Consider the following 21,966-nt stretch of genomic DNA (forward strand, 5'->3'; position numbering starts at 1 on the left):
TGAGTTTTGTGCAGGTGACGATTTTAATCTTATCTGTTGTGTTAACTTTTTATTGTCTACCCTGCTCTGTTGTGATTTTATGCTGTCTTCTCTGAAAGGCGCCCACAAATACAATGTATTATTATTATTATGTACAGAGAGGAGGCACAGACTACGTGGGAAAGAAGGTATTGGACCTGGAAATACCTGGCAAAAGAAAAAGAGGGAGACCAAGGAAAAGATAGAGAGACCATATGGAGGGGGACATGAGGAGAGTTGGACTGCGGGAGAGGGATGCGTCAGACAGAAAGCAGTGAAGGGCAAAAATGCCCTGTGGTGACCCCTGAGAAACAGGGAACAAGCCAAAAGAAGAAGAAGAAGTTAAAACACCCATCCATTATCCAAACTGCTTATCCTGCTTTCAGGGTCGCGGGGATGCTGGAGCCTATCCCGGCAGCCATTGGGCGGCAGGCGGGGAGACACCCCGGACAGGCCGCCAGACTTGGTCATATTACATTTCCACTTGAGGCAGAAAAGTTCTCAAAACAACACTGAAAGGGACATAAATGTCCCAGTGGGATTTAGGTTCATTCTCATCGGGGGCAATGTGATGAGTTGTGGGACCGGCCAGCAGGACGTGTCCCTCAGCCACATCTGGTTGACCCGCAGGTCCAGGGAAACGAACCAGCAATCTGCAGGTCACAAACCCGTTCCTCCAACAATGTCACTATAGTTAGTGACAGGAAGTGAGAGTGCCTACATATGAGGCGTTTAACTTGCAGTAAATGGCTCTGTCTTTTATACAGCTCTATCACAGTCATCTTTACAATTGGACTCTGGGCGTCCGGCTGGCGTGGCGGTCTATTTGCCTACCTACACGGGGATCGCCGGTTCGAATCCCAACGTTGCCTCCGGCTTGGTCAGGCGTCCCTACAGACACAATTGGCCATGTCTGCAGGTGGGAAGCCGGATGTGGGTATGTGTCCTGGTCGCTGCACTAGCGCCTCTGCTTGTTGGGGGGGGGGGGGGGGGATAGCGTGATTCTCCCCTGCGCTACGTCCCCCTGGTGAAACTCCTCACTGTCAGGTGAAAAGAAGGGGCTGGCGACTCCACATTTATTGGAGGAGGCATGTGGTAGTCTCCAGCCCCACCCCCCTGGATCGACAGAGGGGGCTGGAGCAGCAACCAGGACGGCTCGGAAGAGTGGGGTAATTGGACGGATATAATTGGGGAGAAAAAGGAAGGGAAAAAAATCCAAAACTAAAACAATTGAATTCTCTCCTTGCTAAAATGAACACACTCCACACCGACTGCTCATTTAATCTGAAATGTAGCTAGACCCTCCTTCATGTTATGCTATGTTTACTCCGCCGACCATTTTTCTGTCGCGGGACTGTCATCATTTCACAGGGACCCTCAGGATCTCTCCTTGAGAGATCAGCTTTGTGTGAAATAATACATCTCTCGTCGCCAAACAAAGCTGTGGTCTGAAAATAATTGCAGACTCCCCACCACTCACAGGATGTATGCGTGTGTGTGTGTGTGTGTGTGTGTGTGTGTGTGTGTGTGTGTGTGTGTGTCTCTCAGTGATGAAAAATTATTCTTTATTGCACTGTGACCTCCACACTGCCACCCTTTGTGTTTGTCTTGAGCGATGAGGGAAGGGGAAGAAAGCCGGCATTCCCAAAGGTCTCAGTTGAATTTGAATGAGTGTTCATCACCGATAGGGTCGGGAATGAATGGGACCACTTCAGCTTATTTAAAGTATGTATTTGTACTCTTCGTTTGTAGTAAAGTGAAAAAAAAAACAATTTGGGAGAATTTTGTGGGAGACCAACCCTTAAGTTGACCCTTTGTCTTCTCAAAAGACACATTTAGGCTATGGGAGTACGCCCAGTTCTGATATTTTTCCTTAAATGTGGCATATATCGGGACCACGGAAAACTTTTTTTCCTTCCCTCATTCCCAGTAGGGGAGTTTGAGATGTGGTCTGAGATAGGATGCATGTATGATGCGGCCATGCTACTCGAGGGCGTAATCTGGATTCAGGTGCAGCTTTTGTTACTTTCCACGCTACATATTGGATGGATTGGCCGGTGGAGTGTGGTTATGACCGACGTTGGAGGAAAAAAACGACATGGATGGAAGTCAGTGGAAAGACAGTGAAGTCATTGGTTTTGGAAGTTATGTGGAGAGGCGGCTGTATTCAACCTAAACCTGAGGACACGTATCGCAATTTGCCAGTTTTTAAAGAGAAAAAGGTGTTCCTCCGGCTTGGTCGGGCGTCCCTACAGACACAATCAGCCGTGTCTGCGGGTGGGAAGCCGGGTGTGGGTATATTTTCCTGGTCGCTGCACTGGCACCTCCTCTGGTCGGTCGGGGCACCTGTTCGGGGGGGGGGGGATAGCGTGATCCTCCCACGCGCTATGTCCCCCTGGCGAAACTCCTCACTGTTAGGTAAAAAGAAGCGGCTGGCGACTCCACATGGATCGGAGGAGGCATGTGGTAGTCTGCAGCCCTCCCCGGATCAGCAGAGGGGATGGAGCAGCGACTAGGACGGCCTGGAAGAGTTGAGTGATTGGCCAAGTACAACTGGGGAGAAAAGGGGGGGGGGATGCTGGTGAAATGGCTGAGCACGGTCACAAAAACGCCAGGTTGTTGCTCAGTTGTGCACACGAGTCGTCCCGGCACGGTCTGTTTGCACGCACATCACATGCGGGTTCATAACTAGACGCGAACAATGAAGCAAGCGAAGAAGAGCGGTGTCGAGCGTTAAGGCCTGCGGTGTGGACGGAGGGAGGGGGCGAGAGGAGGCTTCAGCAGACACTCTCCTCAGTTCGGCACAGTGCGGAGACTGTATCGGATGTCCCCCAAGTATTCATTTGTACGAAATGTCTCCTTTTTCTTCCTTCTAATGGGCACACGGGTGTCCGGAATTGAGGAAGGAGCAATAATTGCCTCGCTGCCAAATGCCCTAATTAGTGTTGAGACTAATGAGACTAGCTCTCTTTAACACTGGCACCTTATGCTCGCACCATCCTTCTTTTTTAATTTTGTGTAAATTTTCCCCGGCGCTGTTCTGTTCGTTAGACCTCCTTCGCTCACCTGCCCGCTCTTCATGAGTCACCGTTCTTCTGAAGCAGTTATGTTGCTGCACTTGATAGTTGGCTTGTTGTAAATGTGAGTTTTTGTTTTGTTTTGTTTTGGTTTGTCCTTCAGGGATTATGAATGGTGCAAAAAAATAAAAAAAATAGGCGAGGCGTGTTTTGGCTTGTGTTTCACTTCTGACTAATTGCCTCAGTGAGCTTTAGGAGCTCCTCCAGCGTGGCTGCAGCGTGTTGTGATGAAGGGTTTGTTATCCGTCAGTCGGAGCTGCGGCGGCTGTCATGGCGAAAGCGCCGCATAATTACGGTACGGAAAGATCACTGTAACGAGAGAGAGAGAGAGAGAGAGAGAGAGAGAGAGAGAGAGAGAGAGAGAGAGAGAAGGGGGGAGGTCAGAAGTGATGGTGTGTCGATTGAGCGAGAGTTCGTGATGATGAGGTGATGCAGTTGCAGGAGCGGCAACACGCTGATAGACAACATGGGAACGCCAGTGACTTTGAAGGGGCCGATCAAATAGAGAAAATATGCAAAATAAACCTGTCATGTTCTGTCATCACACGTCACCACACACACACACACACACACACAGCCAATAGCCTCAATGTATTGCAGTAATAAATTGACTTGATATACTATTGTCTGTGCTCCACTTCCTTAGTCTTTCTGAACCTCTCTCGCTTTCTCTCACTCAGTCACACACTCTCTCTGTCTCTCTCTGTCACACACTCTCTCTGTCTGTCACTCAGTCACACACTCTCTCTGTCTCTCACTCAGTCACACACTCTCTCTGTCTGTCACTCAGTCACACACTCTCTCTGTCTCTCACTCAGTCACACACTCTCTCTGTCTCTCACTCAGTCACACTCTCACTAAGTCTCTCTCACTCACTCACTCTCTCACTCACTGTCTCTCACTCAGCCACACACTCTCACTCACTCACTCACTTTCGCTGTCTCTCACTCACTCACACTCTCTCACTCACACTCTCACTCACACTGTCTCTCTCTCTCACTCAGCCACACACCCTCTCTGTCTCTCTCTCACTCAGTCACACTCTTGCTGTCTCTCACTCACTCACACTCTCACTCTCTCTTGCTCTCTCACGAACACTCTCACTCACTCACTCACACTGTCTCTCTCTCACTCAGCCACACACTCTCTCTTACTCTCTCACTCACTTACTCACTCACTCACTCACTCACTCACACTCACTCACTCACTCACTCACTCTCTCTCTCTTGCTCTCTCACTCACACTCTCGCGCTCTCTCCCTCTCGCCCTCTCTCTCTCTAGGTGCGGGGTCAACGCTGCCGCTATGTCGTGGGCACTATCCTGAGTGAAGGCGGTATGAAGCCCAGCGAGGAGCTGCTGCAGCGCTGTGAGGAGTCTGGCTTTAGGGTCTACTCCTTTCCAGAAGTGACACATGTGGTCACGACCTCATTCCCCCACAGGACGCTCCTCTCAATCCTCCTGGGGGTAAGAAGGGTCTACCCACGGCTAGAACATTATATCAAGGTATTATCCTCTTTTTTTTGGGGGGGGGGGCAGGGTAACACTCCTAACTTACAACTGCCTTTCTCAGTCCCAGCCTATTCTGTGTTTATGTCTCACTGACTTATAATTGCTGATCTTGTTCCCTTGTATTTTTTACTATACAAAATAGGTGGAGAGGTTTTTGTTAACTTTAACGACGGGCATCCTGATATAATAGAACAAACAGTATGGAGGAATTAAACAGGAAGTGCTTGGTGCTTATCACAATGAATGTAAACGATACTTGACACCTGGTGCCCCCTTCTCCTTCGCTCAAAATGTAGTTGCCTACCAACACAGGGATCTCTGGGTCGAATTCCCGTGTTACCGCCGGCTTGGTCGGGCGCCCTTACAGACACAATTGGCTCTGTCTTTAAGTGGGAAGCCAGTTGTGGGTTTGTTTCCTGGTTGCTCCACTAGTGCCTCCTCTGGTCGATCGGGGCGCCTGTTCGGGGGGCGGGGAACTGGGGGGATAGAGTGATCCTCCCACACGCTGCGTCCCCCTGGCGAAACTGCTCACTCTCAGGTGAAAAGAAGCGGCTGGCGGCTCCACATGTATCCAAGGAGGAATGTGGTGGTCTGCAGCCCTCCCCGGATCGGAAAAGGGGCCGGAGCAGCGACCGGGACGGCGAGAAAGAGTGGGGTAATTGGCCGGATACAACCGGGGAGAAAAACCGAGAAAAACCTGAAAAAAAAAATTTTACAAGACAAAACCTTAACAAGACGGGGGATGCAGTGGTCCAGTAACATTCCCGTCTAGTTTTCAATTTCCCTCTTGGCTATTAGATAGATAGCGTAGTCTTTATGGTTGTACATCTGACAAGTGGGGAATAAATAAATAAGCATTACAAGCCTCAACCTACATGCTCAGTATAATAGAAGAAGAAAAAAATGAAGGGCAGGAAATAAAGATGTTTTTTTTTTGGAGTGTGACTCATCGCTAATTTTGAAGTTGGCCTCATGTCAACGAAAAGCAAAATTACATATCAATAGCCAACCCCGGGATCCGTATTCTTCACGGCTGACTCAGTGAGGCAGAATAAAAGTTGGAAATTCTGTTTTTTGTTTTTCCTTTGACAAGTTTGTCTTTAGTGGGTGGTGGGGGAGGGAAGGTGAAGGGCAGATGAGAGACACGTATGGGAGCCCGACAGAGTCAATGAAGAAAGGGGAAGTAGGGTAAGAGAAGAAATGCAACCAACGAAAAGGCCAATTGAATGGGAATGACCCGAACTGCCTTTTTAGCACCGCGTGACGCATCCTCTCGCTGAGTCTTGCTCGAGCCATGCTCGGAAAATGAATCATCGTGGCGAGCAGAGGGCTTTGTTTGTATAGTTTAATTATGCAGCTTGGCAGCACAGGTGGCGACACCGCGGGTAGTTTTCGGACTCTGCTTCTGATGGAGGAGTTATGTACGTTCCCTCCGCGGTTGGCACGACCATCTGTCTGGACGCTGTGTCAACCTAAATCCACTCAAGTGCCACTTAATTCACTTGAGAGGTCAGCTAAATTAGGCATCGAACCAGGCACGAGTCTCCATCACTTGCCTTGTTGAATCCTGGCGTTGATATTGGCCTCACAGGCAAATATGAGTCACATGTTTGTTTTTTCCTGTTGTGTACAATAACTTTTACAAAAACCTGTAACTTAAAAGATGAGAACATTTGTTGATTTAGGACATTGTCAACAGGCTGGTATTTGGTGGTGGAAAAAGCAATTTATTCTGGTGGCATGGTGGTGCAGTGGTTAGCGCGGTCGCCTCACAGCAAGAAGGTCCTGGGTTCGAGCCCCGGGGTAGTCCAACCTTGGTGGGTCATCCCGGGTCGTCCTCTGTGTGGAGTTTGCATGTTCTCCCCGTGTCTGTGTGGGTTTCCTCCAGGGGCTCTGGTTTCCTCCCTCAGTCCAAAGACATGTAGGTCAGGTGAATTGGCCATATTAAATTGTCCCTAGGAATGAATGGGCTCCAGCATCCCCTCGACCCTGAGAGCAAGATAAGCAGGTAAGATAATGTATGGATGGAAGTAATTTATTCTTCTCATGATTAATTGATTTTGAATAATACTGTTGGACCATATTGTCTGTCTGTCTGTAAGCACAGCATTGGTTATCTTGTAGTGCCTGATATTTCTTTCTGATGGTAATGTGTCATTCGCCAGCATTAGAGTGCGCTTTTACATGATTTTTTAACAAAATGCTTGGGGTAAAAATCCTTCACTTTCCCTGTATAGTTATATTATCTATGATAGCTACTATTCATATATTATGTCTAGAAGAATAGGGGACTTAATTTGGCACTTTTTCTTACTGAATCTCTTTCTAACCTTCTTAATTTCTGCATTTTGTATTTGAAATACATATTTACTTATTTCCACAATGATCACTCAAGCAAAACTGCAATGATAATGCATATGTAGCCAGTCAAAATCCATCCATCCATCCATCCAGCCACCCATCTATCCATCCATCCATTATCCAAACCGCTTATCCTGTTCTCAGGGTCGCAGGGATGCTGGAGCCTATCCCAGCAGTCATTGGGCGGCAGGCGGGGAGACACCCTGGACGGGCCGCCAGGCCATCACAGGGCATAATAAGAAATAATAATAGAAAATAAATAATAATAGAAATAATCCCAGGCTGTCAAAACTATGCTCCCCTGTGGCCGAGCAGTTATCGCTCAGAGGCAAGGTCGACCTTCGTAAGAGACTGCATCACTGACAATGACACTGTAGTGGCCGCTGAGTGGTGTGAATTGCAACCTTTTCACCCTAAATTCAAGCCTCTCTATTTTACGCTGCACGTTCATATGGTAAATATTGTCACTCATAATGGCTGTGTCGATCCCCACTGACCTCCTACTAGCATCATGCTGGCTCAGAAAGCAGGGTGTGTGTGTGTGTTGTGTGTTATACGGCTGCTTTTATTCAATTCTTTGCATTTTCAAAATCCAAAGATTCTGCAAAGACTGACTTCATTATTGGAGTATTGCCATTTGATTTATTAATACAACTGTGTGTTCATGAAGATTTATACAGAAGGGACATTGTTGTTCATTTGTGGTCTTAAACTACTGACTTCCTACTGCAGCCATTCCAACTTCGGCCTGAAAAGCCTGTATCTGTTGCTTCCTGGAGCCTTTATGCATACAAATCACAGCGCTCTTAAGTAAAACCCGATTTTTGGAATATTTTTCTCTCTACCCTCCGTTATGGGAATAGCCAGCTCTTAACTGAGAAGCAGTGTTGTTCTCCAAATGCACACAATTTAATTGTAATACCAGTAAATTTATGCACATCAGACGTCCCTAGAAATCTTTATTTTTCAAGCAAATCCAGCCAAGCTTAGCAGAGTAGCCTAGAAAAATCCACAGTGTGGCCCATAAGAATAATGACACGGAGCATGAGGCTACTCTTCAGGCAGAAGCAGTAATTGCATAGCACTTTGTGGTAACACTTTATTTTTCAGGTCCACAAGTACAGGTTCCTTGCAATTTCCGAGAAAGGAGTTGATCAGTAACTGTTTAGCTTTTTGTTTTAAGGATGCATACTTGAAATAATCAACACATTGTGTATTAGTCACCTAGAAGGGAGTTCAGTTGGTGAAGTTGGTCAAGTACCTGGTATTCCATGAAATTATGTAATAGTTGTATAGAAAATGGAATACATCAGTTTGGTGGAGTTGAAAGGAAGCCAAATTTCTAAAGCGTTTTCTTGCAAAATAACTGCAGAACGATCAAGTAATTATGAAAAAAAAATAAGAAAAACAGAGGTTGAGTTAGTAACCCAGGAAATTATTCACAGAATTACATATAAAAAGAGGGAGGAAGAGGTTATAGTCGGCATTTACTGAGTCATTCATCTGTAATTTATGACTGGAAAGGACACCAGACATAAAGTATTGTTGCCTGTTCAGCTGATCTGTAAAACATGCTGTAGCTGTAGCCTATGTTGTCGTACAGTGGAGCCTAACACAAATTTACCAGCAGGCACCCTGGTTAATCAACAACTGCATTGTCAGCAATGACAACGAGGGAGGACAGTGGAATGGTGAGGATGCAAGGAGTAGAGGTGATGAAGGCGTAGGAGTTTAAATACTTCGGGTCAGCTGTCCAAAGTAATGGGGAGTGCAGAAGAGAGATGAAGAAGAGAGTGCAGGCAGGGTGGGGTGGGTGGAGAAGAGTGTCAGGAGTGATTTGCGACAGAAGGGTACCAGCAAGGGTTAAAGGGAAGGTTTATAAGATGGTTGTGAGACCAGCTATGTTATATGGTTTAGAGACAGTGGCACTGATGAAAAGACAGGAGGTGGAGCTGGAGGTGGCAGAGTTGAAGATGCTAAGATTTTCATTGGGAGTGACGAAGAAGGACAGGATTAGGAACGAGTATATTAGAGGGACAGCTCAGGTTGGACGGTTTGGAGACAAAGCAAGAGAGGCAAGATTGAGATGGTTTGGACATGTGTGGAGGAGAGGTGCTGGGTATATTGGGAGAAAGATGCTGAATATGGAGCTGCCAGGGGAGAGGAAAAGAGGAAGGCCAAGGAGGAGGTTTATGGATGTGGTGAGGAAGGACATGCAGGTGGCTGGTGTGACAGAGGAAGATGCAGAGGACAGGAAGAAATGGAAACGGATGATCTGCTGTAGCGACCCCTAGCGGGAGCAGCTGAAAGAAGTAGTAGTAGTAGTAGTAGTAGCTGCACATATGGAATGCAGGTTCATGTAAATGGCCAGTCATCCTTATACCTTTACAAGTGCAAGATCATCAATTTGAATAATATTGCTGTTTATTTTCCAACCAATTTCTATCTACTTTATCGAAATTAGACATGCAAATTGAAGTGAAATAATAATGCAGATTTACCAACAAAATCTGATCAATATTGCACAGATTTCACCTGTGACATAAATTTGTAATTTTATGCAATTATTTTGTGATTTATTTCAATGACGTTGTTTCTTAAGGAGAAAATTCAGCAAATTTCAACCTTGACTCTGTGACAGGGATAGTACATGAAAACCATCTGTAGTTGTTCCTGATCGTTTCTGCATTTCTGGAGTGGCAGTGAAACAGTATTTTTCTGGCTGCCGAGTGACCTGTTGTGACGTCAGTTGGTGGCCGGAAAAACTAAATACAGCCCAGCAGGGTTTCTAATACTCTAAACTACTCTAACTACGCTGTTCAAAAAAAGAACACATCTTCGTTCTCTTGACCAAGCTACATTTCCGATGGTGGTAATGATCACCGTCATTACCACCATGGGGTGGTAATGATGGTGGTAATCCACTGCACTAGTGCAGAGGATTTAATGGACGACGGTAAAGAAGCTAGTATGCAATGCATTCTGATGTGTGTAGACGCTGTTTGAAAGACCCTATGAGCTGGAGAACTCTGATTTCTCCCTCAATATAGTACAGATTGAAGACCTTATTCCTTCAATCTATTATATTACTCATTGGTACTGATCTCACATACACAAAACTATTGATGAAATCTTCCTTTAATATATATACCATTATTTGTTTTGATCAGGTAGATTAGTATAAGGTTACAGATACAACAGCATACATAAAAATGGAAAAGATGTAAAATATTTGAAACTGCACTGCATTTACAAAAAGATTAAACCCTTTGACAAATACAGCTGCAAGTGACAATGCATAAAACGGCGCCTGCGGTTTACTTGAGAATGTCTCGGAAAAAACATCCTTTAATTCAGTATCAGAGTCACTTGATAGTTGTTTTTTTTAAACTGCAGTTTTGATGTTTTACTGGAGGTCAGCTTTTTGCCGTTCGCCTCCAACGAGTCCCATAGAAGCCACATTTTGCATTTGTACCCCTCAAGTCTCCTGTATTTAATTTTTTTCAAATTGTATTTATTGATTTTCAGTTTTACAGATAAGTGTAATGTAAATAACATTTTTGTGTCTTACAAACAAAAGAGCAAAAAGGGGAAAAAAGGGTGGGGTGGGTGGGGTTCAAGCTGCTTAAGAATTCAATATGGGGGAAAAAAATGCATTGAGGCGGTGTGTCCAGAAGTAATGACAATGACTGCAGGTCTGCAAGTATGACAAGATTTATAGCTTAGATTCAGCAAAGTCCAGGAAGGGATGCCACATTTTCTCAAATTTGTCAGCAGAACCACGAAATATGAACCTGAGTTTCTGTAGTTCTAAGTGCTGTATGACATCTCTCAACCATAAAATATAACTGGGAGGCTGTGGGTTTTTCCAGTTTAGGAGAATTAGCCTGCATGCTAATAGCGTTGTAAAGGTTGCAATTGTGTAAATAGCTGCTCTAAGAGAACTATCCTCTCCCGAGACGCCGAATATGGCAATCAAAGGATCAGGTTCTATCATCTGCCCAAAAATATTTGATAGTTTTGAAAATAGATTTCCAGTATTTAGATAATTTAGGACAGAGCCAGAACAAGTGTGCCATAGTAGCAGGGAGCTGCCTACATTGATCACAAATAAAGTCTACATTAGGATATATTTTGGCAACATTTACGTTTTAATAATAAAGACGATGTAGTACCTTGAACTGTATTAGCCCAGGCTCAATGCATATTGGTGCTGTATGTAGTCTTCAAGGTGTCTTCCCACTGGTCCTCTGTTATGTCCAATCCCAAACCATTCTCCCAAGTAGATTTCAAAATAACTAGAGAAGTGTTCTGCAAATTAAATAAGTAATCATATACAAAGGATATTGCTGCTTTAGTTGAGGGATCGAAGGAGAACAAATATTCCATGGATGTATTGTCAGGCAGTCTAGGAAAGGATGATGTGTTTGATTTAATAAAGTTGTGGATTTGGAGAAATCTGAAGAATTGAGTTTGTGGTAGACTATATTTAATGCACAACTGTTCAAAGGTGGGGGACATTCCATCAATGTAAAGAGCTTTCATAATTTCAGTACCGTTATCCTTCCACAACTCAAATGAAGTGTCAATTATGGAGGGAGGAAAAAGTGGTTGGGGGATAGAGGAGCAAGAAGAGAACTACTTTGCCACCCAAACTGTTTCCTTATTTTGGACCATATTTTAAGGGACTGTAAACAATCGGGTTATGCTTTGTATGATTTAAAGGCAAAGGTCATGAAGAGAAAATAAGTGCAGCTAACGAGGTAGGGTAACATGACGCCTGCTCTATCTGTAGCCAGGCTGGATCACTATCAGGCTTGGATGGTTAGACCCAGCAGGAGAGGGCGCGAATGTTACAAGCCCAATAATAAAACTGAAAGTTAGGTAGTCCCACACCCCCACTGGGTTTATGCCTTTGCAAACATTCTTTTCTTATTCTGGGGTTCTTTTTGTTCCAAATAAAGTGAGTTATTACTTTATCTAGGTTTGTGAAAATATACTTTTTAGTAAGGATAGGAATTACACTGAAATAAAAACAAAAATCTTGGAAGTTTGTTCATTTTAACAGCGTTGATTTTGCCCGCTAAGAAAACGGGGAGATGGACCCACCAATCATGGACAGTAATTGTGCACTGGAGTAGTGTCTTAAAATTCAGTTTAAATAAGTCAGAGATGTTCCTTGTAACAGTCATGCCCAAGTATCTAAAGGAACTTGATACAACTCTAAATAGGAAGTGTTTATAGGTATTTATAGAATATAGTTCACTCTTTGACAAATTTAGCTTGTAGCCAGAGACCTATACCGAATTCCCTCAGAACAGACATAATATTTAGTATTGATTTAAGTGGATTTTTTACCTATAATAATAAATCATCAGCATATAATGACACTTTGTGCTCTCCCTCCCCCATGTAGACCCCTTCACAGCCATTTAAGGAGTGCAGGACAATAGCCAAGGGTTCGATAGCAAGCACAAATAATAGGGGGAGAGAGGACAATTGTATCTCGTCCCTTGTAAGGGGAAGTAATGTTGATCTGAAGGAACTGGTCTGGACTGAAACAACAGGTGAGACGTAGAATAACTTAACATGAGATGAGTTTTTTACCAAACCCAAACCTCTCGAGAACAAAGAAAAGGAAGTCCCACTCAACCTGGTCAAAAGCCTGTTTGGCATCTAGCAAGAGAAGGACTTCTGGATGTTGAGATAACAGGCAAGAGGAATACATGATAGTGTACAGTCTGCAAAGATTGGAAAATAAAAATCCATTTATTATAAAGCCCGTTTGATCCGTTGAAATGATATTAAGAAGAACCTTTTCAATGGGGGCGCCCCAGTGGCTCACCTGGTAGAGCGTGTACCACATGAGGCTGAGTTCAGTCCTTATTGCAGCGGCCTGGGTTAGAATCTGGCCTGGGCCCTTTGCTGTATGTCATCCCCTCTCTCTTTCCCCTGCCTTTCCCTTCTCTCTCTACTGTCACTGTTAAAAAAATACAGCAGACAATGCCAAAAAAAAAAATCTTTAAAAAAAAAAAGAACCTTTTCAAGATGAGACGCAAGTATTTTAGCTACAAATTTTGTGTTAACATTCAAAAGACTGATCAGTCTATAAGAACCTGGGTCAAGTGGTCGTTGTCGCCCTTCAACAAGAGAGAGATAGATGCTTGATAAAAGATAGGAGGAAAGATCTTGGACTCATAGGCTTCATTAAGGGCATCGAGCAATAAAGGTGAGAGTAGCTTTGAAAATGTCTTGTAGAACTCTAAGATGAAACCATCAGGTCCTGGTGCTTTGGAGCTCTGCATACTCTTTATAGCCTGATTTAATTCTTCTGTACATATGGGCTCCTGAAGACGAGTTTGATCTTGTACATCTAATCCAGAAATATTCAGTTTATTAAGGAAGTCTTTAATTACCACAGGAACTTCCTCTGACTCTAAAGAGTAAAGGTGAGAGTAAAATGATTTGAATTCATTATTAATCTCTTCTTGATCAGTTGTTTTTTGACCAGATGGTGTTCGTATTTCAGTAATAAATTTAGATGCTGTGGATTGCCGAATCTGAAGGGCCAACAATCTTCCTGCTCTTTCTCCCTGTTCATAAGATTTACAGTTTGCTGTTTGTCTTGTGACGAGGAAGTCAGATTTCGCTTGGAGGGATATCCTTTTATTATTCAAGTCAGAGGTGGGATTCACAGAATAATGATGATCTATGTCTAGAATCTGGTCTGTGATTTCAGAGAGACTTTTGATTCGGGTTTGATTAGGTGATGCATTATACAATATAATTTGGCCATGAACATAATATTTTAAAGCCTCCCAAAGGGTGCCTTTGGATACTCCTCTGTTGTTATTTGTTGAAATAAACAAATCTATCTGAGCCGATAGGAAATCAGTAAATGATTTATCAGACATTAATAGATTGTTTAAACGCCAAGTGGGAAGGCTAGTTGCAGTAAGTGTGGGGTGTAATCACCCCGTAATCACGCTTAACTACAGAGAGGAATTTACCATCAATGAGAAAATAATCTCTGCATGACTATGAGTGATGCACCAGGGAAAAAAGAATGAACGGGTGACTGGATTTTTGAATTGACACGGAATCTGCCATCCCGTAAGTCTTAAGAAAATATTCTATCAGTTTAGCATACTTAGATAGTGGCTGAACTGTCTTAGACGATTTATCCAATCTTGTATTGAGAATGCAATTAAAATCACCTCCCAGAATCAAACTGTGTAAATTTAAATTAGGAATAGAAAGCAAAGAATTTTGAGAAAACTTGCTCATCGTCATAATTTGGTTTGGAGCTTAAATACTAGCCAGAATATGTGGACCATTGCAGAGATGCCGTGTTACTTGAACAAATCTGCCTTGAGGCTCTGCAAAGACGTGAGAAAAAATGACATTTTCTTGCTAATCGAGATAGCTTTTGGTGGATTTAAATTGAAAATGCGAATGAAACACCTGCCCTACCCAACTCCTGCGTAGCCAGAAATGATCCTGATTTTGTTGGTGGGTCTCTTGCTTTAACACAATGTCTGCTTTGTTTTTTTTTTTTTAATGAGCCAAGACCTTTCCCCTTTTAATAGCACTATTTAAGCCTTTTATGTTCCAGCTGGCATACTGCACTAAACTCTCTCCTCTGACATTTAGATTAGTCATAAATCCTTAAACTGGAAAATCTCAATTTGGTTGTACTCACACCAAAGAACGTCTGAAATAGCAACTTTCTAAAATGTAGGGTGACATAGAAAAAGCAGGAAAACAAACAAGGAGAAAACAAAACACCTGCCCACCTCCAGTTGAAAGGCAGAAAAAACCCATTCTTGCATGAAACTCAACGTAGTGCTGTCACGCTACAACAGCTTAAATATTCAAACTTTCTGTCAAGCTTAAGCTCTCTTTCAACAACAAAAAGTATAGTATACATATAACCACAGAACTGCCATATATAAAAGACACACAGTTATGACAGTCACAAACACCTTAGTGGGTATGTAGTAGTGCTGTCAGAATTAACATGTTAACTTTTGCGTTGAATTTGAAATATTTAAGTATTAAAAAAAATAATGCAATTAATGCAGCTGCATTTCACAGGCATATTGCCTGTAAGTGCCCATTTGGTCACTGTGACATTACCTTCTGGCAATGTTGTTGTGATGTCACAGCAACGATTTTAAGCGAATCTTGCCATTTGGTTCCTTGGATAAGGTTGTGGTGACATTGTGCCTTAGTTGGTTGTAGACGTTATTTTTAGTGGTGTGAATATTGTTGCCATTGTGTTCCTCTCCCTCCTGCTTGTCTTCACACGGAGAGCTGCCTTTTTCTCCTACTTTGCTCCTTGCTGGACTGATAGAGTGCATAACTTTCATCTCTGGTTTCTCATAGCAATAGACGTTATTTGTTTGCAGCCCTCATCCCCTCATGGAGAATATTAGATATTCTACTATGCTGTGCCATTGGGGTGCATGTGGGGTTTTGTGTTGAACATGTAGTGAACACGTAATGAACGTTGTGAATTCACGACACTTTAAATTCAACTGGCACTTGAACATTGAACACATTTTTTGTTGTTAATTTTCATGTATAATTTATTGCCTTTTAAGCTGACATCTACTTTTAATGGCCTTGATGGTTTTGAAATTCAACTGGCACTTTAACATATAGGCCTGGGTTTTGTTATTATTTCTGTTAGTGCATATAAGAAATATGCCTTTCAAGCTGACAGTCAATTTTAGACTGTCCTCCACCAAAAAACGACCCCATAGGTCGTTTGTACAAGCAGCTTATTACGACCTATAGTTATAGTTTAAAGTTAAGCGACCTCTAGCGGTCGTGCTGCCAATAGCAATCTTAGTTGCTATACTAGGCGGCGAAACAACACAAAAAACGCACTGACTACATATTCTGTTGTTCTCAAATTGTTTTTATTACTATTACTCAGAGGTGGAAAGTAACGAAATACATTTACTCACGTTACTGTATTGAATACTTTTTTTGTGTATTTTGTATTTTTTAAGTACAATTTAAAATCGGTATTTTGTATTTTACTTGAGTACGTTTTGACTCAAGTATTGTACTTAGTTACTTTTTAAAACCTATCCGTTACTGAGTAAAAATAACAATTCAACCTACAGGGGAAAAATACGCGCCAGAACCATAGACAGTAAACCAATGGCCAGAACCAACAGTGACAAATGATGATGTGATTAGCACTGGCGCGTGAACATAGAGGGCGCGCGCGGACAAGCTAGGTTAGTGGGCGCGAAGTTTTTAGTTTCTAGTGCTAGAATGGGGGTCGACAAAGCAGGCACGGCCAGCGGTCGCGGTCCAGAAGACCCGGACCTAGAAATAATAGATGAAGCTCAAGCTGAAACATCGAAGTCTGTAGAACTAGATGCAGAAAAAAAAATCCTTGGCCACATTTGGAAGATTTCTTTTTGTTCAAGCGTAGGAAAGGCAACAGCATCATCATGCAGTGCAAGATGTGCCTCCCAGCAGTGAAGTACCTGTCTGCTTTCAACAACTCCACTTCAAATCTGCAGAAGCATGTTTTGGTAAGTATTTCTGCTGTCTCATTAGTAGTTTTATTTAATATAGCTGTTATGTCTGCACACATCGACAGTGCTGCATTTGATTTGGTGCTGTTCTATTGTGCTGGGATCGATTGGTGATGCCTGCGGGCTCTGGGTTGTTTGATCGGGTCTGCCTTTGATGCTGTGTCAGTCTAAATAAAGAATGCCACGGAGAGGTTGTGTCGAGCGACAGCGCTGTGTCCTGACGTGATTTAAAAATACAATAATAGCCAACCCAGGCTCACCCCATTTCGTGGGCATTTTTATGCTAGCACCTGCAACCATTGACAGTAGAAGAAACCCACAGCTAGCCAGCACATTCTAATTAGCTGCTATGCTAACATAATCAAACGTGACACATCATTAAGTACCAAATGAACTCGCTCCAGCCGACAATCCGCATGTTTATCGTACTTCAAACAGATACAAAACGCGTAATGTATATTTGCAGTCTGTTTAAGTCTTTAGGACATTGGCTAAATTTGCATAACAGCTAGCCCCTGGTACTTGAATGTGTAAAGGCTAGCTGTTAGTTGCTAGTAGTCTTGAGTGGACTCGGGGAAATTAGCCTTGGTTAAATTTAGCTGCTATGAATAGTCGGTGTTACCCCGTCGAAATTGCCACGGGTTTCAATTTGATTGTGTCTTTGAATTTACAGTCAAATCAAATGTATCAACTGTGTTAACAGAGAGGGTTGTAGTGTGAGGCACTTTGCCTAACCAACATTACAGGGCACTCAGCGCTCCTCCACAATAGGCGGGGAGCTAAGGGGCCTTACCGTCTGACCATGCTGAACATGTTAACAAATGTTAACATTGAAAATGTTGGGTTGCATTTCATGTTTCAGGTACTCAATGCATTTCAATGTATTTCCCTCCATTGGAAATGCGTTACAATTACAGGAACATGACTCTCCATGAGCAAGGGGAAAGTGTGACATCTGTCTTTGCAAGTTTAATCACATCTAGTGATAAATGTATGGTTTTAGTGGTATTATTGGCTTTCTCTTAATAATAAAGGCCAAAATGTAAAGTCTTTCTACTCGATTTACAAGGCAAATCAAGTAGAAAGACTTTAAATTTTGGTCTCTACTATTATGGAAAGCCAATAATACCACTGAAACCATACATTTTCCAAAGCTTGTGTCCTCTAGATGTGATTAAACATGCAGAGACAGATGTCACACCTTCCCCTTGCTCGTGGAGAGCCAATGGAGGGAAATACATTGAAATGCATTGAGTACCTGAAACATGACGTGCAACCCAAAATTTTCAATGTTAACATTTGTTAACATGTTCAGCATGGTCAGACCTTTCAAAAAAAGTTGGTTTCGTTCGATTGTAAGGAGGGTGCACGACTGCACGGTAAGGCCTCGTAGCTCCCCGCCTACTAGGCAGACCCAGAAAAGATTGTTTTGACTCCTTCATATCGACGACAAGGGATTAGATCACTAGTAGGCGATTGTTGCTCTGTGTGCATGCAAGCAGCTATGATGATTACACATGCATTGATATGTCTCCTTCCTCTGTATCATAATACTGGTAGGCTATAGAAACACATTGGCTTTTGATGTTGATTTGAAATCTCAATTTTAGCATTCAAATCCAAATCATTGATTTTGTTGGGAAGGGTGCAGCATTGTAATGCCCTCTGGATTGTGGCATATTGTGCTTAATACAATGTAATAGACAAAATGTGATGACTAAAGAAATAGAAAACTTTTATTTATCAAAGTTTTAATTTCAGTGTGTTTAATAAGCACCACATTGATTCCTCTACTGATAATACCCTTTTCTGTTTTTTCACAGAGGAAACATCCATCGAAACAGTTGGCTTTTAGCCGAGCAAAGCCAGGGAAGCGAACCCACCAAGCAAATCCACCAAGTCCAAGCAAACAAACAAATATAAAAGATGCCATGACAGTGGGAGGCAACCGCCGTGTGCCACAAGGCAAGATCGACAAGATCATCATTAGGCTAATATGTGAGGGCCTTCATACATTTAGTTTGGTTGAACAACCTGCGTTCAAAGAACTTTTGACAATGCTAAATCCACAATGCAAGGTCATTTCCAGGCCCACTGTCCGGCCTAGATTAGAGGCATCTGCCATTCAGATGAAGAAGAATGTCATGTCCCATCTCAGTAAAGTGAGCTACGTTGCCACCACTACAGATTGTTGGACTGCACACCAGCAAAGTTTTATTGGGGTGACGGGTCATTGGGTGGATGAAGAAACCTTTGAGAGGAGATCAGCTGCGCTTGCATGTAAGAGGTTAAGAGGGTCCCACACCTTTGATGTCCTTGCAGGGGCACTTGACGACATACACTGTCAGTATAGAATTAGGGGCAAAGTGGTGAGAACCACAACAGATAGTGGCTCAAACTTCGTTAAAGCTTTTAGTGTCTTCGGAGAACAGAGCCAGTCTGAGGATGCAGAATCAGATGCTGAGTCGGACAGAGATTCAATTGATGATGAGCCCACAGCCAACTACCTGGACACATTCAGCATCCTGGAGCAAGATAATGGCCTGGAGTACCAACTTCCTACACACCAAAGGTGTGCATGCCATCTTCTCAACTTAGTTGCCACAACAGATGCTGAGATAGCAGAAAAGAAGATGGACACATACAAGAGACTATCGCGTGCAGCCTTTGGGAAATGTCAAGCCATGTGGAACAATACGGGTCGTTCATACATGGCAGCAGAAGTTGTGGAAGATCATTGCCGACTCCAGCTCATCCGACCAAATCAAACGCGGTGGAATTCAACATTCATGGCTGTGGAGAGAATCATACGGATCATACAAGAGAAAGGGGAGGAGGCAATCAGGAATATTTGTGAAGAATTCAAATTGAAAACGTAAGTTTTAATTTGCATTTCAACAGTATGAAAGTGTGAATGTGTGTTTACATACTTGAAACTTAACTTTTCCTGCTTGATTTCCTGACAATTCTTTGTATTCTATTTATGCCAGGCTGACTCAAGCAGAAATTGCTTTCCTGACTGATTACTGCTCGGTGATGAAACCTCTGGTAAAGGCCTTGAACATACTTCAGTCAGAGACCAACACACCAACACACACTTAGGGTGGCTTCTTCCAGTGATATGTCAGCTACAAGCAAAACTCAAAAGGCAGGAGACCTCATCCAAGATGTGTCTACCACTCATCAAAGCCATTCAGGATGGTGTCCAAAAGCGTTTTGGTGAGATGATGATGGACCCAGAACTGATTGCGGCAGCAATACTTCTACCGAAGTTCAAGACCACCTGGACAGAGAGGCCGGATGTCATAGAAACAGGTATGATTGCATCTTATAATAAACTGCTTTTCAACAGTGTATTGGAGATCTACTTTGTTTTATACTCAATACAATGTGGTCAGTGCTATAAGGCATTATGCATTATGGTGCACGCTTGGTAAATTAATCAAGTCTTAATTGTCAGAAATGTGTTGTTTGTCACTCGACAGGTCTGGCTTATGTCAGACGAACACCTTGACCAGATGGCAGAGGTGGAAGTGGAGCAAGTTGGACAACATTCCTCAGATGAAGAAGATTTCTTCACCTCAATGAAGTCCAGAAGGTCAGAAGGTACAGGGGAGTTGGAAGGGTACCTAGCCTGTATCCCAAACGATATGGATCTGCTAAACTCCTTTCCAAATTTAAAAAAACTCTCTCTGAAACTCAACACTGGCCTGCCTGCTTCAGCTGCCTGCGAACGGCTTTTCAGTTGTGCTGGATTACTGTTCACTGCAAAGCGAGCAAGGATGAGCTCAACTAACTTTGAAAATCAGCTGCTGCTTAAACTGAACAAGAAGTTTGTAGACTAGGTTATAGGTGATTTAGGGTGTCACAAAACTAGTGGCCTTGATTTGCAATATTCCTCTCTGGAATATTGCTGCCCTTTTATGTTAGTTCCTTTAATTTTGTAACACTTGTGAGCGTCATCATGTGGACATTACTTTGTAGTTTGTACCTCTCTGAGAGAGAGAGAGAGACAGAGAGAAAGTAGGCGTGCACAAGCCTGTTTAATGTTTTTTACCACTAAATGGATGAGCTCAATGAACTTTGAAAATCAGCAGCTGCTTAAACTGAACAAGAAGTTTGTAGACTAGGTTACAGGTAATTCAGGGTGTCACAAAACTAGCAGCCTTGATTTGCAGTATAACAGCTGTTGCTGTTGGTGTTGACATGTATGTTGTTGTAATTACACTTACATTTGTGTAGGTATTCTTTGTTGTTATCGCACTTACACACACATGCCCTCTATAGCGCTCTTGCAGCTGTGGAGATGGCATTAACACATTCTCATTCTCTGACGGTTAACAAACACACACACACACACACACACACACACACACACACACACACACACACACACAAGCATGTCTCCTCTGGAATATTGCTGCTCCTTTACGTCAGTTTGACTTTGTAGCAACACTTATGAGCGTCATCATGTGGGCATTACTTTGTACTTTTTACCTGTGTGTGTGAGAGAGAGAGAGGGTGAGAGGGAGAGAGAGGGAGAGCGTGTGCGTGTGAGAGAGAGCGTGAGAGAGAGAAAACGTGAGAGTAAGCATGTTTAATGTTGTACCACTAAATGGATGAGCTCAACTAACTTTAAGATGCTACTTAAACTGAACAAGAAGTTCAGTTGTTGTGAAGTTGTTGTTATTGCGCTTACATTTGTTACACTTGTTCTTTAATTAAAAACAAAATAGTTATGGATTTCTGACCCCTTGTCCTATTTTTACTACCCTCACACCCCACACAAAGAAAGTAACTAAGTAACTTTTACTTAAAGTACATTTCAAATGAACTACTTTTTACTTTTACTTGAGTACATTTTCAGATGAGTACTTTTACCTCTACTTGAGTAATATTTCATCAAAGTATTGGTACTTTTACTTGAGTACAATATTTTTGTACTTTTTCCACCTCTGCTATTACTGACTACTTACCTTTATTAGCCTGTCTATGAGGTGTTGTACAAAGGATGTCAACAAGGAGATAAAAACCCACAATGCAGAGTGAAAAGTATGTGACATATCTCCTGCCACCGGTAGGGACACTAATTTAGGAAATGCTCCTGTGGGTCGTAATAGAGGGTATACGACCTACGTGGTCATATGGGCCGGAGGACTTGTTGCAATTTTAATGGCCCTTATAGTTTTATTGGAAATATGTAGTTGACTGGAGAGAATCTGTGTTCAAAGTTAAAAAGAGGCTATTAAACAATAGTATTTCAATTTAAATATTCTCCCGTTGTATTGATTCTATATCAATTATGTGATTTTACATTTAAATATCCATTATTACAAGCTCCAGTCTTAAGATGAAAAAGGCAATTAATCCCGATTAATCACAGCAAATTGTGCAATTAATTAGTTATTTTCTAACTGATCGACAGCCCCAATATGTAGACA

At 42.7% G+C, this 21,966-nt stretch overlaps 1 protein-coding gene across 1 annotated transcript in view; it reads left to right on the forward strand.

The window, feature by feature from the left end:
- Positions 1-21,966, forward strand: part of LOC130108440 (testis-expressed protein 264 homolog) — an 82,504-nt gene that overhangs the window by 7,770 nt on the left and 52,768 nt on the right. The window contains exon 2 of the mRNA XM_056275359.1: positions 4,377-4,598. Within this exon, the coding sequence (XP_056131334.1) occupies positions 4,377-4,598 (222 nt within the window). The remainder of the gene's footprint in view (positions 1-4,376; positions 4,599-21,966) is intronic.

Source organism: Lampris incognitus, chromosome 2, assembly GCF_029633865.1.
Source record: "Lampris incognitus isolate fLamInc1 chromosome 2, fLamInc1.hap2, whole genome shotgun sequence".
Taxonomy (NCBI): Eukaryota; Metazoa; Chordata; class Actinopteri; order Lampriformes; family Lampridae; genus Lampris; species Lampris incognitus.